This window comes from Entelurus aequoreus, linkage group LG07 (assembly GCF_033978785.1).
Source record: "Entelurus aequoreus isolate RoL-2023_Sb linkage group LG07, RoL_Eaeq_v1.1, whole genome shotgun sequence".
NCBI classification, from domain to species: Eukaryota; Metazoa; Chordata; class Actinopteri; order Syngnathiformes; family Syngnathidae; genus Entelurus; species Entelurus aequoreus.
The window spans coordinates 22,701,975-22,718,883 of record NC_084737.1 but is presented as its reverse complement, the minus strand read 5'-3'; the positions used below and the strand labels follow the sequence as shown (position 1 = coordinate 22,718,883).

At 44.5% G+C, this 16,909-nt stretch overlaps 1 protein-coding gene across 3 annotated transcripts; it reads left to right on the top strand.

Moving 5' to 3' along the window:
* Positions 1–7,576: 7,576 nt before the first annotated feature.
* On the top strand, positions 7,577–16,909 carry LOC133653528 (uncharacterized). 3 transcript variants are annotated; one of them, XR_009826745.1, is made up of 2 exons: positions 7,577–16,645; positions 16,834–16,909. XR_009826745.1 is itself a non-coding variant. In XM_062052898.1 (2 exons), exon 2 carries the CDS (start codon positions 11,263–11,265, stop codon positions 13,189–13,191), a length of 1,929 nt encoding a protein of 642 aa, XP_061908882.1. In that variant the 5' UTR covers positions 7,577–7,838; positions 7,946–11,262; the 3' UTR covers positions 13,192–16,909. The 3 variants fall into 3 exon arrangements, 1 of the variants encoding a protein (XP_061908882.1); XR_009826744.1 differs by having other exon boundaries at positions 16,727–16,909; XM_062052898.1 differs by having other exon boundaries at positions 7,577–7,838; positions 7,946–16,909.

The following is a 16,909-nucleotide window of genomic DNA, read 5'->3' as shown; positions in this document are numbered from 1 at the left end:
GTGTAGGACTGAATCTTAAGTGTCACATTCAGAGCTGAATTACGACATTACTATGTGCCGTAAATGGAATTTTAGGTGACGTCATTTCTGTGTCCATAGAAATGACCAATCACGGAAGGGAATCCGTTGTCTAAGAATAAAGAAATATCTTGGAACTATTTAAGTGGACAATGGGAGTGTATATTTTGACAATAAACAACAAAATAATACAAAACAAACTAGTCCCCGCCGGCACTCACGCTACCGCTCCCTCTCTTCTGTCGCCCACACACTCACTGACGTCACTCACCTCACGGTATGTGTGTATACGCTACTGTCATAACATTTTCTTTCCAATTCATTAATTAGGCAACTAATTTGAAACTGGTGTGAGTGGCTCTATATATACACTAGCCCACTGCAGCCACATGCAGAAATCAACATGGAATCGAAAAGTATTAAATCTGTGACAAAAATAATACCCGCTCTGTCTAAGCGATACCGTTTGATCAGCTGCTCGTCATCAAACAAATCCAGAACATCGTTCCGCTCCCTGAATGTTCGCGCACGTCTCTCTCGCCTCAGTGCCATCCCCTGCTGGCAACTCCTAACCACTTAAGACACCTCTGAAGGTCTCTTAAATATCGTGGAGAGTAGGAGTGATTCTTAAACTTAAGAACGTTGATAAAAAGCTTTTATTCTTAAGTTTGAGAGTAGGACTAAATTTCGCAAATTCTCAGGACTTAAGTGTAAAATGGCACTCTAAGAAGCTTGATAAGTACGGCCCCAGATATGTAACTACGCCTCTTAGGGTTTGTGAGTTGCATAGGAATGAGATTAGACATTTCGAGCAGTGGGATTGGACCATTAAAAGTGTTTTAATGTAATGACGTGACACTGTTGCTTTGAATGCCATGATCTCACCTTTGATGTAAAAAAAGAACATCAAAACTGGGTAGAGAACATTCCAGAATCAATAAAAGAACTGGGACTATAACTTTGTGATTAGATCAAAGCACAATAATTATCAATGATGGTTGTTTAACTGTTCAAATACTGTAACTATAACATGTTTATACACTCTTTAAGTGTATATTCTGTACTCCATTAAAGCACAAGCACTTAATCAATCAATCAATGTTTATTTATATATCCCTAAATCACAAGTGTCTCAAAGGGCTGTACAAGCCACAACGACATCCTCGGTACAGAGCCCACATACGGGCAAGGAAAAACTCACCCCAGTGGGACGTCAATGTGAATGACTATGAGAAACCTTGGAGAAGGCCGCATATGTGGGTAACCCCCCCCCCCCCCCCCCCCTCTAGGGGAGACCGAAAGCAATGGATGTCGAGTGGGTCTGACATAATATTGTGAAAGGCCAGTCCACAGTGAATCCAACACATCAGCGAAAGTCCAGTCCATAGTGGGACCAGCAGGAAACCATCCCGAGCGGAGACGGGTCAGCAGCGTAGAGATGTCCCCAATCGATGCACAGGCTAGCGGTCCACCCCGGGTCCCGACTCTGGACAGCCAGCACTTCATCCGTGGCCACCGGACCTGTGTCCTCCCCCTCCATAAGGGAGAGGGGAGCAGAGGAGAAAAGAAAAGAAAAGAAACGGCAGATCAACTGGTTTAAAAAGGGAGTCTATTTAAAGGCTAGAGTATACAAATGAGTTTTAAGATGGGACTTAAATGCTTCTACTGAGGTAGCATCTCTAACTTTTACCGGGAGGGCATTCCATAGTACTGGAGCCCGAATAGAAAACACTCTATAGCCCGCAGACTTTTTTTGGGCTCTGGGAATCACTAATAAGCCGGAGTTCTTTGAACGCAGATTTCTTGCCGGGACATATGGTACAATACAATCAGCAAGATAGGCAGGAGCTTGACCGTGTAGTATTTTATACGTAAGTAGTAAAACTTTAAAGTCGCATCTTAGGTGCACAGGAAGCCAGTGCAGGTGAACCAGTATAGGCGTAATATGATCAAACTTTCTTGTTTTTGTCAAAAGTCTAGCAGCCGCATTTTGTACCAACTGTAATCTTTTAATGCTAGACATAGGGAGGCCCGAAAATAATACGTTACAGTAATCGAGACGAGATGTAACGAACGCATGAATAATGATCTCAGGGTCGCTTGTGGACAAAATGGAACAAATTTTAGCGATATTGCGGAGATGAAAGAAGGCCGTTTTAGTAACACTCTTAATGTGTGACTCAAACGAGAGAGTTGGGTCGAAGATAATACCCAGATTCAGATGTGTTATGTGAGCAAGTTTTAATGTCGTAAATGAGATGTTTTATGTATTTGTTTACTGTTTTTAATGTAACCTTGCTGCTGCCCTCTTGGCCAGGTCTCCCTTGGAAAAGAGATCTTTGATCTCAATGGGATTTTACCTGGTTAAATAAAGGCTAATAATAATAATAAGATTCTTTACTGAGTCGCCTTGTGTAATTGTTTGGTTGTCAAATGTTAAGGTGGTATTATTAAATAGATGTCGGTGTTGAGCAGGACCGATAATCAGCATTTCCGTTTTCTTAGCGTTGAGTTGCAAAAAGTTAGCGGACATCCATTGTTTAATTTCATTAAGACACGCCTCCAGCTGACTACAATCCGGCGTGTTGGTCAGCTTTAGGGGCATGTAGAGTTGGGTGTCATCAGCATAACAGTGAAAGCTAACACCGTATTTGCGTATGATGTCACCTAGCGGCAGCATGTAAATACTAAAGAGTGCAGGGCCAAGAACCGAACCCAGGGGAACTCCGCACGTTACCTTAACATAGTCCGAGGTCACATTGTTATGGGAGAAACACTGCATCCTGTCAGTAAGATAAGAGTTAAACCAAGACAAGGCTAAGTCTGACATCCCAATACGCGTTTTGATACGCTCTAATAAAATATTATGATCAACAGTATCGAAAGCGGCGCTAAGATCAAGAAGCAGCAACATAGATGACGCATCAGAATCCATCGTTAGCAATAGATCATCATTTTTGCGAGGGCTGTCTCCGTAGAGTGATTTGCCCTGAACCCGGATTGAAAAGGTTCACAGAGATTGTTAGACGCTAAGTGTTCATTTAGCTGCTGTGCAACAATTTTTTCGAGGATTTTCGAGATAAACGGAAGGTGGAACACCGGCCGGTAGTTTACCATGAGGTCAGGATCGAGGTTAGGTCTTTTGAGTAGAGGATGAATAACCGCTTTTTTGAATGCTAGGGGAACAGTGCCAGAGGAAAGTGATAAGTTTATAATATTTAACACTGATGGACCTAATAATACAAACAGCTCCTTGATAAGTTTCCCAGGAATTGGGTCAAGTAAACATGTTTGTTTTGTTCCATTTACACATTTTAACAATTCCTCCAATGTTATTTCATCAAAGAGAGAGAAACTATTTTGGAGGGCAGTGTCCGTCGTATATACAGTCGTATCTGTGTTAATAGAACCCAGTTGTAGCTGAGATGCATTGTCTTTAATCTCTTTTCTAATGAGTTAAATTTTCTTATTAAAGAAATTCATAAAGTCATCTGCTGAGTGGGTGGAGCTACTGGGAGGAGTCCCTTGTTGGGTTAGCGATGCTACTGTACTAAACAAAAATTTAGGATCATTTTTGTTGAGGTGGATGAGATTTGAGTAATATTTAGCTTTAGCTGAGGTAAGCATGCGTTTATAAGTTATTAAACTATCACTCCATGCTTGATGGAAAACCTCAAGTTTAGTCGCACGCCATTTGCGTTCCAGCTTTCTACATGAAAATTTATGGGCTTTAGTTTCTTCTGTAAACCATGGGGTACGCCTTTTAGGGGCCCTTTTTAGCTTTAGCGGTGCTACACTATCAATGGTGTCGCGCAGGGCGTCGTTAAAGTTGTTAGTGAGGTTATCAATAGATAAATGATAAATGGGTTATACTTGTATAGCGCTTTTCTACCTTCAAGGTACTCCAAAGCGCTTTGACAGTATTTCCACATTCACCCATTCACACACACATTCACACACTGATGGCGGGAGCTGCCATGCAAGGCGCTAACCAGCAGCCATCAGGAGCAAGGGTGAAGTGTCTTGCCCAAGGACACAACGGACGTGACTATAGGTGGGGATTGAACCCCAGTAACCAGCAACACTCCGATTGCTGGCACGGCCACTCTACCAACTTCGCCACGCCGTCCCCACATAATTTGGGAATGGTGCCATTACCGAAGGCAGTAGGTCAGCAAGAGTCATCGTTGTGGCAGCATTAATGTTGCGGCTGCTATAGTAGTTATTATTATTATTATTAGTTTGTTGACAATGGGTCAGAACTTCGAATTCCTGTTAGCATGTTAAGTAAGGTTAGTATGCTAGCTTTATTTATTTTTGTAGCTAATTTTGTATGGTTCTCGCCTGGAAAAGGGTGGAGTGCCATCTTCGGGTTGGGGAGGAGACCCTGCCCCAAGTGCAGGAGTTCAAGTACCTCGGAGTCTTGTTCACGAGTGAGGGAAGAGTGGATCGTGAGATCGACAGGTGGATCGGTGCGGCGTCTTCAGTAATGCGGACGATGTATCGATCCGTTGGGGTGAAGAAGGAGCTGAGCCGGAAGGCAAAGCTCTCAATTTACCGGTCGATCTATCTTCCCATCCTCACCTATGGTCATGAGCTTTGGGTTATGACCGAAAGGTCATAACCATGAATTTACCATCCGGGAGGAGCTGGACGAAGTGGCTGGGAAGAGGAAAGTCTGGGCTTCTCTGCTTAGGCTGCTGCCCCCGTGACCCGACCTCGAATAAGATGGATGGATGGATGGATAGATTTTTATATATATATATTTATATATATATATATGTATGTATGTATGTATGTATGTATGTATGTATATATATATATATATATATATATATATATATATGTATGTATGTATGTATGTATATATGTATATATGTATGTATGTATGTATGTATGTATGTATGTATGTATGTATGTATATATATATATATATATATCTATGTATGTATGTATGTATGTATATATATATATATATATATATATATATATATATATATATATATATATATATATATATATATATATATATATATATAAAACAAAGTGCAAAGCCATAGGCTCACACAAGTTCAGTAAATAATTTACATTTGGAACACAGCATCATTGTTTTCACAGCTTTTTGGTTGTTAGAGGTAGAGAGTGTTTTAACGTAGAGTTCTAATTCTTTTTAAAGGCACAAAAAACAGGTCGGGTATTGAGAAACTTACATTTATGAATATAAAATAGCATGGGCAGCACGGTGACACAGGGGTTGTGCATGTGCCTCACAATACGAAGGTCCTGAGTAGTCCTGAGTTCAATCCCGGGCTCGGGATCTTTCTGTGTTGAGTTTGCATGTTCTCCCCGTGACTGTGTGGGTTCCCTCCGGGTACTCCGGCTTTCTCCCACCTCCAAAGACATGCACCTGGGGATAGGTTGATTGGCAACACTAAATTGGCCCTAGTGTGTGAATGTGAGTGTGAATGTTGTCTGTCTATCTGTGTTGGCCCTGCGATGAGGTGGCGACTTGTCCAGGGTGCACGGCCTTCCGCCCGAATGCAGCTGAGATAGGCTCCAGCACCCCCCGCGACCCCAAAAGGGACAAGCGGTAGCAAATGGATGAATATATATATATATATATATATATATATATATATATATATATATATATATATATATATATATATATATATATATATATATATATATATATATATAACAAAGTGCAAAGCCATAGGCTCACACAAGTTCAGTAAATAATTTACATTTGGAACACAGCATCATCGTTTTCACAGCTTTTTGGTTGTTAGAGGTAGAGAGTGTTTTAACGTAGAGTTACCATGAATTGATTAACGTGGACCCCGACTTAAACAAGTTGAAAAACTTATTCGGGTGTTACCATTTAGTGGTCAATTGTACGCAATATGTACTGTACTGGGGGCAGCACGGTGTCAGAGGGGTTAGTGCATCTGCCTCACAATACGAAGGTCCTGAGTAGTCCTGAGTTCAATCCCGGGCTCTGGATCTTTCTGTGTTGAGTTTGCATGTTCTCCCCGTGATGCGTGGGTTCCCTCCGGGTACTCCGGCTTCCTCCCACCTCCAAAGACATGCACCTGGGGATAGGTTGATTGGCAACACTAAATTGGCCCTAGTGTGTGAATGTGAGTGTGAATGTCGTCTGTCTATCTGTGTTGGCCCTGCGATGAGGTGGCGACTTGTCCAGAGTGTGGATTGATTGTGACTTTTATTAGTAGATTGCGCAGTGAAGTACATATTCCGTACAATTGACCACTAAATGGTAACACCCGAATAAGTTTTTCAACTTGTTTAAGTCGGGGTCCACTTAAATTGATTCATGATACAGATATATACTATCATCATAATACAGTCATCACACAAGATAATCATCAGAGTATATGTAACAGGCTCAATTATGTCTTGTAAATAATCAATCAATCAATCAATCATCAATCAATCAATGTTTATTTATATAGCCCTAAATCACAAGTGTCTCAAAGGGCTGTACAAGCCACAACGACATCCTCGGTACAGAGCCCACATACGGGCAAGGAAAAACTCACCCCAGTGGGACGTCGGTGAATGACTATGAGAAACCTTGGAGAGGACCGCATATGTGGGTAACCCCTCCCCTCTAGGGGAGACCGAAAGCAACGGATGTCGAGTGGGTCTGACATAACATTGTGAAAGTCCAGTCCACAGTGGATCCAACACATCAGCTGGAGTCCAGTCCACAGCGGGGCCAACAGGAAACCATCCCGAGCGGAGACGGGTCAGCAGCGCAGAGATGTCCCCAACCGATGCACAGGCTAGTGGTCCACCCGGGGTCCCGGCTCTGGACAGCCAGCACTTCATCCATGGCCACCGGACCTATGCAACTCCCCCTCGCAAGGGACAGGGGAGAAGAGGAGAGAAGAAAAGAAACGGCAGATCAACTGGTCTAAAAAGGGGGGGGTCTATTTAAAGGCTAGATTATACAAATGAGTTTTAAGATGGGACTTAAATGCTTCTACTGAGGTAGCATCTCTAACTGTTACTGGGAGGGCATTCCAGAGTACTGGAGCCCGAATAGAAAACGCTCTATAGCCCGCAGACTTTTTTTTGGCTCTGGGAATCACTAATAAGCCGGAGTTCTTTGAACGCAGATTTCTTGCCGGGACATATGGTACAATACAATCGGCGAGATAGGCTGGAGCTAAACCGTGTAGTATTTTATACGTAAGTAGTAAAACCTTAAAGTCGCATCTTAAGTGCACAGGAAGCCAGTGCAGGTGAGCCAGTATAGGCGTAATATGATCAAACTTTCTTGTTTTTGTCAAAAGCCTTGAAGCCGCATTTTGTACCAACTGTAATCTTTTAATGCTAGACATAGGGAGGCCCGAAAATAATACGTTACAGTAATCGAGACGAGACGTAACGAACGCATGAATAATGATCTCAGCGTCGCTAGTGGACAAGATGGAACGAATTTTAGCGATAATGTATTTTATAATGCTTTATTATTGTTATAATTACACAAAATGTGTAAGTTACAGGTAAATACCTGGATATTGTTCAATGTTTTGTCAATGTGGAACCATTGTCTCGTTGTCCCTCCTACTGCAATAATTACTGTGACACCTGTCTTTTTATATGCGTTGGACACGCCTTCCAACTTCCCTTTTGTCCACGATAACTGGAGAGGTAGGCGTGCATGCGACGACAGAAATATTGTCATGTTAAGAATTTAAGTTCACTATCTTTTTCTGTATTATATTTGTGTAGGGACTTGACGATGGAAACAAAGTTATTGACGACAATTGTATGTTCTGTATTGTCAGGTATGTTTATTTCACTGTTGTACTGCCCTTTTGTCCACGATAACGGGAGAGGGACTTGACGATGGAAACAAAGTGATTGACGACAATTGTATGTTCTGTATTGTCAGTAAAGTGCAGCTGAGCAATCCATGGTGTCGGTCGTGTTCCATTAAAGCCACACAACGCAGAGGAAAAGACCACCGGTTACACTTGGTGGTCGACCAGCGCTCGTCTGGTGCCCGGGAAAAGCTGCTGGAGTTCCCGCCCGCTGCACTCGGCTGCTCCTCCCTCCCTCTCCCTTCCTGTCGCCGAGGACAACGGCGCGCGCTCCCGCGTGCGCGCGAGGTGTGCTGACAAATCACGCTGTTTTAAAGTGTGTGCGCGTGATTTAAGCTTGTTTTTGTTTGTGCTGGTGACTTTATAATATCCAGCTGGTACATTTTATGAACATTTTTGTGACAGTTAGTCCTGTCATAGCAGAAAGAAAAGTGGTGAATGGGCAAGCCTGTTTGTATTAGTGTTTATTGAAGCCTTTTGATGGTGTTTTATTTTCTGTTCATCTATTAATCGGTGTGGGCTTATGAGAGGCTATACGCCCTAATAGCACAGGGGGGGAATTTTTTTCTTCTTCTCATGCTACAGTGCTGTGCTATGTATTGATTTGTCAGGGGCTATTTACGGTGGGCTTTACAATGAGTTTTTTTTTATGTGTCAACTTGTGTCGCTATTGCCCTTGTTTTGCTATACTGCCTTCGTGGGGATTTCTCTTTGTTGTTATAGTGAAACATTTGCATAGTATTCGAGATTCCTACAATGGCTGGTCGTGGGCATAGTGTAGGGGTGGGCAATTAATTTTTTACCGGGGGCCGCATGAGCTACCCGAGCACTGCTGGAGGGCCACATCGACAATATTTCAATTAAATTTTGCTCAATATTATTTTTGATATATACCGTAAGATAAATAATAATAATAATAGTAATACTTCAACATAGTGTGTGTAACAGCCTTCCATGACTAATATAAATAAATTAACATTAATAATAAATGACAGTAAAATAAGCACACGTATGACTGAGGAGTCATAGTGTAACTTTGTGTGGTGTTTGAGTTGTCCGACTTTTTGTGTGGCCTTAAACGCACCAGTGGTTTAGTGCTATGCGTGTTGGTGACAGATGACAAGTTGGTTTTGGCCTGGTTTGTACGGCAGAAAATGACGAGTTTTTCGAGATAGAATTGTTTTACTCATGTTTTTGGTGTGGTTATGTCCGAATATAAACAGTTTTGTTCAATAAAGTGATCGATATAATTCCTGACCTCGAAGCATCTCGATAGACTTTACAATAATTGAACGGTGTTGACGAACACCATTAGGGCCGCTTGTTGTCACTGTCACTCAAAAGTTGCATTGCAAAATTCCATAGAATAAATATGTTTATTTTGTTTAGAATTCAGATGGGATTTGATTTGGTGCGCGGCATATACTTGCTGCGCGCAGCGGACGCTTGAGCAGTGCGCAATTGCGCAGGCACGCACCTTAGGTGAGGGGACGTTGCTTTGCAGTTCATGTGTTGTTGAAAACACTGCATTCCTCATCAACTTTTCTCTTTTTGGCGTCTCGGGTGTAAACCGTGCATCACTTGTCGCTGCATGTGCACCTTCACTCGCAGGTTACACACGGACACACGCCCATAAATAATACTTTTCAAAATAAAAGCAGCACAGTTGTATTGCGCGCAGGACATAGATGTTTTTTCAACTTTATTTTGTAATTGCAGTTGTTCACATTCACTCACAATCACGCATACGTCCACACGGAAGTAATACAAATAACGATTTTCAGAACAAAAGCAGCACCGTTGTATTGCACACTCGACATAGATACTTTTTAAAATTTATTTTGTAATTTATAATTGGCCTCACGCGGGCCGGACAGGGACGCACAAAGGGCCGGATGCGGCCCGCGGGCCGCAGAATGCCCAGGTCTGGCATAGTGTCACATTTGGAATGGGGAGGGGTAGGTTGGTGTCAAGCAGTCCTAACTTCATGATAGACCAACCAGTTTTTAACCCGCTACTGACCCCCATCTCTAGCTCTACGCCAGTTACTCAAGCAGTGCGTGAACCCACACAAGTCATATCTGTTGATGCTTTTGGAGAGATGATCACAACTTTAGCTAAACAGATAGGAGACAACATCTCTGCCAACATCAGCATGATGCACCAGCCAAGTGCATTTCAGCCTCAGTCCACCGCTGTGAGCCCTTCCTCCAGGCATGATGGTTCGCCACAAGTGAAAGTTGTTGTGCAGCCTGACGTCAAAGCACCACCTTACTTTAGGGGCGATAATGCTGATGTGTTCTCAATTCATGAATGGGTAGATATGATGAAATGTTACCTAGAGTAAAATGTGACAGTCCTCCTGAAATGTTTGAGCTAATTATGTCCAGACTAACAGGCAAAGCGAGGGATGTTGTAAAGGTGTCGCTGCGCAGCCGCCCTGAACTGAATACAGCTGACCTGCCCACTGCAGTTTGACATTTTGAAAGGTAACTTCAGTGAGCTATCATATTCTAACGTGCCTATGAAAGACTTTTACTGCACTATTCCCCATTCTGTTGAGAGTGCTATGGACTACTGGATCCATCTTAACAAGTCCATTGATGCTGCTGATGTGTCTCCATAGGCGGGGCAAATCTGTTAAGGACCCCAGTGCTGAAGTTGTCATGATGTTTAATAACCACTGTCCTGACCCTCATCTTGCCTTGTTGTTTCAACTAAAGACGCCTGAGCAGTGGACTGCAGCTGAGGTTCAGGAGCGTCTGGATGCTCACATAAGAAAGGTTAGAACGACAGCAGCCCAGTCTCAATGTGTGATGGGCTTGTCAGCTTACAATCAAAGCCCAGTGACTGATTATTCTTCGCCGCAGGCCGTCTCGGTAACACGCCAACAGTCGTTGCTTTCTGTTCCTCAACCTTCCCCTGGCCTTTCCTGCAGTCAGCCTCCTTCTGATGCACTTGTGGCTGTCGCACATCAGTCCACCTCCCCATTCCACCCATCTTCTGCTGTCAATGTGGCACCGGCCGCTTTTGACCCACCAGCTAACGACCCTGGTGCTCAAGTTGTGGCCATGTTTGATAAGGTTCTGTCCTTGTGCAATGCATCTTTGGCTAACAATCAAAGACCAGGAGGCCAAAGGTCAGGCACCCGTCAGACTGTTCAACCCAGAAACCATCAAAGTTCTGTGGCAGTCACGTGTCGAGTATGTACTTCCAGTGAACATTCAACTCATGCACACTGTAAACTCTACAGATTGTGCCTCAACTGTTTGAGACCTGGTCACATGAAGCGTGAGTGCCCACAGGCCTCACATTCCCCGGCTATACCGCCATCTTTTCCACCCAATGCTGATTTAAACTAACCCGCCTGTGTAGTGAGAGGGGTAGCATGGGCGAAGCTAGTAGCACCCTCAGTGAAAATGAAGATGTGCAATTGACCTATGTGAACTGTTGTAGTAGCCTTTCTGAAGACAAAACAGTGATTGTTGTGGGTTCCCATAGAGTGGAAGGAGCTAGTGAGTTGTTTTATGCTCCAGTGTCTGTGGGGGGCCAGTCTGTTTTAAGAGGGATGCTTGATTCAGGTAGCATGTCATGCACGCTAAATGTGGAGGCGGAGTCAAAGCTTAGAGCTGTTGGGCTACTCCCTAGTCCTCGGCCTGTGCCGGAGAAGGTGGTCCTTGTTGGCTGTGGTGGCCTTATGACACAACCCAGGTGCATTTATGACCTTGAAATTGAAGTTTATGGGTCTAAGTTAATTGTGCCAACTCTACTTGTTCCAGGGCAGAAAGATGAGATGATCATTGGGACCAATGTCATAAGACCCATTATACAGACAATGAAGTCTGATAATAAGTACTGGCAGCTGGTCTGCTCCAATACTTCTGACCCCAATTGTGAACAGTTTCTTGGACTACTCAGCTGCATTACATGCTGGTCTGGTCCGGAAATGCCTGAAAAAGTTGGTACAGTCAAGCTAAGACAATCTGTCACTCTTGCACCTCAGGGAGAGTCTCTAGTATGTGGGAAGCTGCCCAACAGTGCTCCTGTGTCACCTGGGAGTACTGTCATTGTGGAGCCCACCTCTTCCCGTTCTACCCCTAGAGACATCATTGTTGGCCGGGTCGTGACACCCATGTGGGGTAATCGTTGGGTCCCAATGAAGATCCTGAACCCAACAAAGAGACTTGTGACACTGCGCCGTAACGCTAAGGTAGCAGATGTTTTTCCTTGTATTGCAATGGAAGACCTTCCTTTGTCACAGAGTGTGTGTATGCAGCAGACCTGTGAGGGAAGTGACCCAGCCTCCAAGTCAGGTACCGCCTCTAATCCCCTTCAGCAGCTTAAAGATTGTGGCTTGGCGGATGTTGATCTTGAAGGCTGTGAAGTATCAGAGGAATGGAAACAGCGACTTGCTGAACTGGTCCTCACCTACGAAGATGTATTTTCTAAAGACAAGCTGGACTGTGGCGAGGCAAAGGATTTTGTCCACCGAATCCACCTCACTGATGATCGCCCTTTTAGACTCCCCTATCGCCGTGTCCCTCCAGCTCACTATCATAAGCTGAGAGAGGTGCTGTCTGAGATGGAGTTTAAAGGAATCATCAGCAAGTTAGTCAGTGAGTATGCCTCACCCCTTGTTCTAGTCTGGAAGAAGTCAGGGGAGTTGAGGATCTGCACGGACTTCCGCTGGCTTAACGCCAAGACCGTGAAGGATGCACACCCGCTACCCCACCAGGCTGACTGTCTTGCCGCCCTTGGTGGAAATGCCTTTTTCAGTACCATGGATCTCACATCGGGGTTTTACAACGTCCCCCTCCATGAGTCTGACAGGCGGTATACGGCCTTCACAACACCCTTAGGCCTATACGAGTACAACAGACTTCCCCAGGGCTTGTGCAACAGCCCCGCATCCTTTATGCGGATGATGATCAGCATCTTTGGGGTCTTGAACTTCTCCAGCCTCCTCTGCTATTTGGATGGCCTGCTCGTGTTTGCTCCATCCGAAGAAGAAGCCCTGAAGCGGCTGGAGAGTGTCTTCCTGCGTCTCAGAGCCAACAACCTGAAACTGGCGCAGAGGAAGTGCTACTTCTTGCGTAGGACCGTGAAGTTTCTGGGTCATGTAGTGAACAGCGGTGGTGTTGCAGTCGACCAGGAGAAAGTCAAAGTCATCTCCGCTTTTGAAAAAAAAGATCTTATGGAGGAGATGACGGCTGCACCCCATCACAGTGGAAAGTCAAGTCCTTCCTGGGCATGGTGCTGTACTACCAGCATTTCATCCCTGGCTGTTCTTCTTTTGCAAAGCCACTTTACACATTGACTGCAGGACAGAAGAGGAGTGCCAAGAGCTCCTTTGGGCGGAGAAGAGCAGGCACCTTCAGAAAACTGACTCCTCAGGACTGGACTTCTGCTTGTGAGAAGGCGTTTGAGGATCTGAAGAGTGCACTTCTTAATAGTGTGGTGCTGGCACACCCAGACTTTGAAAGGCCCTTCATCCTCTGCACCGATGCATCCCTTGATGGTCTGGGTGCGGTCCTGTCCCAGGTCCCTGATGGCGAAGAACGAGCGAGACCCATTGCTTTTGCAAGCAAAACTCTCAGCCGCAGCCAAGTCAACTACCCTGCTCACAGACTGGAGTTCTTAGCCCTTAAATGGGCAGTTTTTGATAAATTCAGCCACTGGCTCAAGGGTCACATGTTTACTGTCTGGTCGGATAACAACCCCCTCACTCACATCCTGACTAAGCCAAAACTAGATGCCTGTGAGCAGCGGTGGGTCTCCAAGTTGGCTCCATATAATTTTGAGATTAAGCACATCCCTGGCAGGCAGAATGTGGTGGCAGATGCACTCAGTAGAGACCCATTTGTGACTCCTTTGAGGGAGCGGCTGCTGGGTGAGCCCTATGCTAAGCTGCTGAATCGGGTCTGTGATGTCAGTGATGGATGTGTGCAGGATGCGTTCCGCTTCACTTGCCAGCCACCATCACTGAGGTGTCATCCTCACATTGACACCATTGAAAGTTCAATGTCTGAAGAAGATGTCTCTTCAATCCGTTCTTCTTTGGATGAATGGGACAGTGCTCCTCGCCAGCGTGCTACCTCACTAGCTGACCACCTCACAACATTGGAACCTCCTGGCCAAGACACTTTGCCTTCCCTATCACTTGCTGACCTTCAGTCTCACCAACAAAGAGACCCAGTCATCTTAAGAGCTACTTATTATGTTGACAGAAAACGCAGGCCCTCCAGACGCGAACGTTGTAATGAAAATCAGCTAACTCTGAGAGTATTGAAACAGTGGGATAGGCTGATGCTTCTGGATGGCATCCTCTATAGCAGGGGTGTCAAAATCATTTTAGCTCAGGGGCCGCACGGAGGAAAATCTGTGCACACGCGGGCCGGACTATTACAACCATAGCATTAAAACAAAAAAAAAACTTCAGATTGTTTTCTTTGTCTTACTTTGGCCAAAAATAGAACAAACACATTCTGAAAATATTACAATAAAATATGGAAAAAAATACAAGCAGCGGTAAAGTTTAGATCAGGGGTATCAAACTAATTTTAGATCGGGGGCCACATGGAGGAAAATCTATGCCCAAGTGGGCCAGACTGGTAAAATCATGGCACAATAACTTAAAAATAAAGAAAACTTCAGATTGTTTTCTTTGTTTAAAAATAGAGTCACAAAGGACCCTTTGACCAAGAAGAAGAGGTACCAGTTTGTTGTGCCAGAGTCCTTGAAGGCAGACGCACTGTCTGGCGTTCATGACCAAGCTGGTCATCAAGGTCAGCCCCGCACTCTTGCTTTAGCTCGCCACCGTTTTTTCTGGTATGACATGGAGAAGGATGTCCGCAGTTACGTGAAACAGTGCCGCAGGTGTGTCCTTAGCAAGACCCCCCGAGCCTTCAACAAGGGCCTCGCTACAAAGCATCAAGACCTCTGCTCCCCTAGAGCTTGTGTGTGTTGACTTTTGGACAGCTGAAGACAGCCACAACAAATCTGTGGATGATCTTGTAGTCACTGATCACTTTACGAAATTGGCACATGCTTTTCCTTGTCAGGACCAGACTGCAAAGAGGGTTGCTAGGAAATTATGGGACAGCTTCTTCTGCATTTACGGCTTCCCCCAGCGCCTTCATTCAGACCAGGGTGCAAATTTTGAAAGTGAACTGATTGCTGAACTCTTGATGTTGTCAGGAGTTGACAAGTCTCACACTTCCCCCTACCATCCTATGGGAAACGGTGGGACGAAGCGGTTTAACCGCACCTTAGGCAACATGTTGAGATCATTGCCCCCTCGCTCCAAGCAGAAATGGCCCCAAATGATCCAGACAATGACTTTTGTGTATAATTGCACTGTGCATGAGACGACTGGGTTTGCGCCTTTTTATTTGATGTTTGGGAGAACCCCGAGATTGCCGGTAGATCTCCTCTTTAAGAATGTGTTTCGGGATGAGACTGTGTGTGACTATAACATATATGTAAAGTCCCTTTTAGAGGACCTGCATTGTGCTATGACACTTGCCCAGAAGAACTGCTCTGCTGAGCAGAAGCATCAGAGCAACCAGTACAACAGAAGGGTCAAAGGTCAGCCTCTTTCACTTGGCGACCAGGTGCTGTTGGCAAACAAAGGTGTCAAAGGGAAGCGTAAACTTTCTGACAAGTGGTTGCCTGTTATACACACTGTGGTGGCCTCAAAACCCGACCTGCACATCTACCGGATCAAGGATCCAGAGGGGAATGAACCGTAACCTGTTGCTCCAGGTTAACTTCCTGCCGTTAGACGGAGCTTTGGATGATGATGCTGGACCAGTGGTCATGCCTGCCACAGCAGTATTTAATGGGTGTGAGTCAGAGGTGTCAGATACGGCAGCTGCAACTGTTGAGACATCCCATGCTGGTTCCCTCTTGAGTGCTGATGCTTGTGATGATGGCCGTACTGCCTCTTGGGTCCATGAGCAGTCTTCCTTTGATGAGCCTCAGTGTTCAGAGTCCGCTGAAGTAGTCTCCCCTACAGACAGTGGCCATATTGCTGCTCTGGATCCCCGATAGCTCTACCTGCTCCCTCACTGCAATTAGTCCCAGTTGGTCCACCTCAAACATCTGGTGCTGAGAACCAATTTGCCTCACGGTTAGGCAGAGTCATTAAACCTGTTTACCGTTTAATAGAGTCCATGGTTCAACTTGAGTCCATATTAGGGGTCGAGCCAGGCTCCCATACTGTTATTAATGTGTGAGATATGACCAGAAAGCTGTTTTATGCTGCTCTTTGTGTGGACTCAATGTTCTGAAAAACTAATGTTTCCCTACTCACCCACAATGTTTGGCCTGTGTATGCGTGGTGTATAAGGCACCTCACCTTGTCTATAGAGTACTATGAGTTCTTGCTAGGCGCCAAGCAAGTCTTGTTCTCTTATCCTTTAAATAGGAAGCGTATATTGCTGTTTAATGCAAATTTGTGATTTTCATGTCCATTGTGTTTACACATGCGTACTGTTCTTGCAAACCAGACTTTTGTGTAATTCTTGGGGGGTGAGTGTAACAGGGTCAATTATGTCTTGTAAATAATGTATTTTATAATGCTTTATTATTGTTATAATCACACAAAATGTGTAAGTTACATGTAAATACCTGGATATTGTTCAATGTTTTGTCAATGTGGAACCATTGTCTCGTTGTCCCTCCTACTACAATAATTACTGTGACACCTGTCTTTTTATATGCGTTGGACACGCCTTCCAACTTCCCTTTTGTCCACGATAACGGGAGAGGTAGGCGTGCATGCGACGACAGAAATATTGTCATGTTAAGAATTTAAGTTCACTATCTTTTTCTGTATTATATTTGTGTAGGGACTTGACGATGGAAACAAAGTTATTGACGACAATTGTATGTTCTGTATTGTCAGGTATGTTTATTTCACTGTTGTACTGCCCTTTTGTCCACGATAACAGGAGAGGGACTTGACGATGGAAACAAAGTTATTGACGACAATTGTATGTTCTGTATTGTCAGTAAAGTGCAGCTGAGCAATC